The 219-nt window shown below is 53.0% G+C and overlaps 1 protein-coding gene across 1 annotated transcript in view; it reads left to right on the top strand.

Moving 5' to 3' along the window:
- Nucleotides 1-125: 125 nt before the first annotated feature.
- The window catches only part of SYF2 (SYF2 pre-mRNA splicing factor), a gene marked incomplete at its 5' end in the record, with an annotated part of 1,797 nt that continues 1,703 nt past the window's right edge, over nt 126-219 (top strand). Inside the window, 1 exon segment of the mRNA XM_010164493.1 lies at nt 126-219. This exon segment is cut by the window's right edge and continues 11 nt beyond it. Within this exon segment, the coding sequence (XP_010162795.1) occupies nt 126-219 (94 nt within the window).

Raw genomic sequence — 219 nt, 5'->3', positions numbered from 1 at the left:
CGCAGCCTCTTACGTGGCACGATCGGTGACCCCTCCCGGGACAGGCTCCCCTGGTCACGGGGATTCGTTTTGTTCTCATTTCCGTGATCGAGTGTTACCACGGTAACAGACTGTTCTGCTCCTAGAATGAGGCTCGAAGGCTGAACCACCAAGAAGTGGTGGAAGAAGATAAAAGACTGAAATTACCAGCAAACTGGGAAGCCAAAAAAGCTCGGCTGG

Source organism: Antrostomus carolinensis, unplaced genomic scaffold (genome assembly GCF_000700745.2).
Source record: "Antrostomus carolinensis isolate BGI_N321 unplaced genomic scaffold, ASM70074v2 scaffold15990, whole genome shotgun sequence".
In the NCBI taxonomy this organism is placed as follows: domain Eukaryota; kingdom Metazoa; phylum Chordata; class Aves; order Caprimulgiformes; family Caprimulgidae; genus Antrostomus; species Antrostomus carolinensis.
The sequence above is the reverse complement of the archived record's forward strand: the minus strand, read 5'-3'. Positions and strand labels throughout refer to the sequence as shown.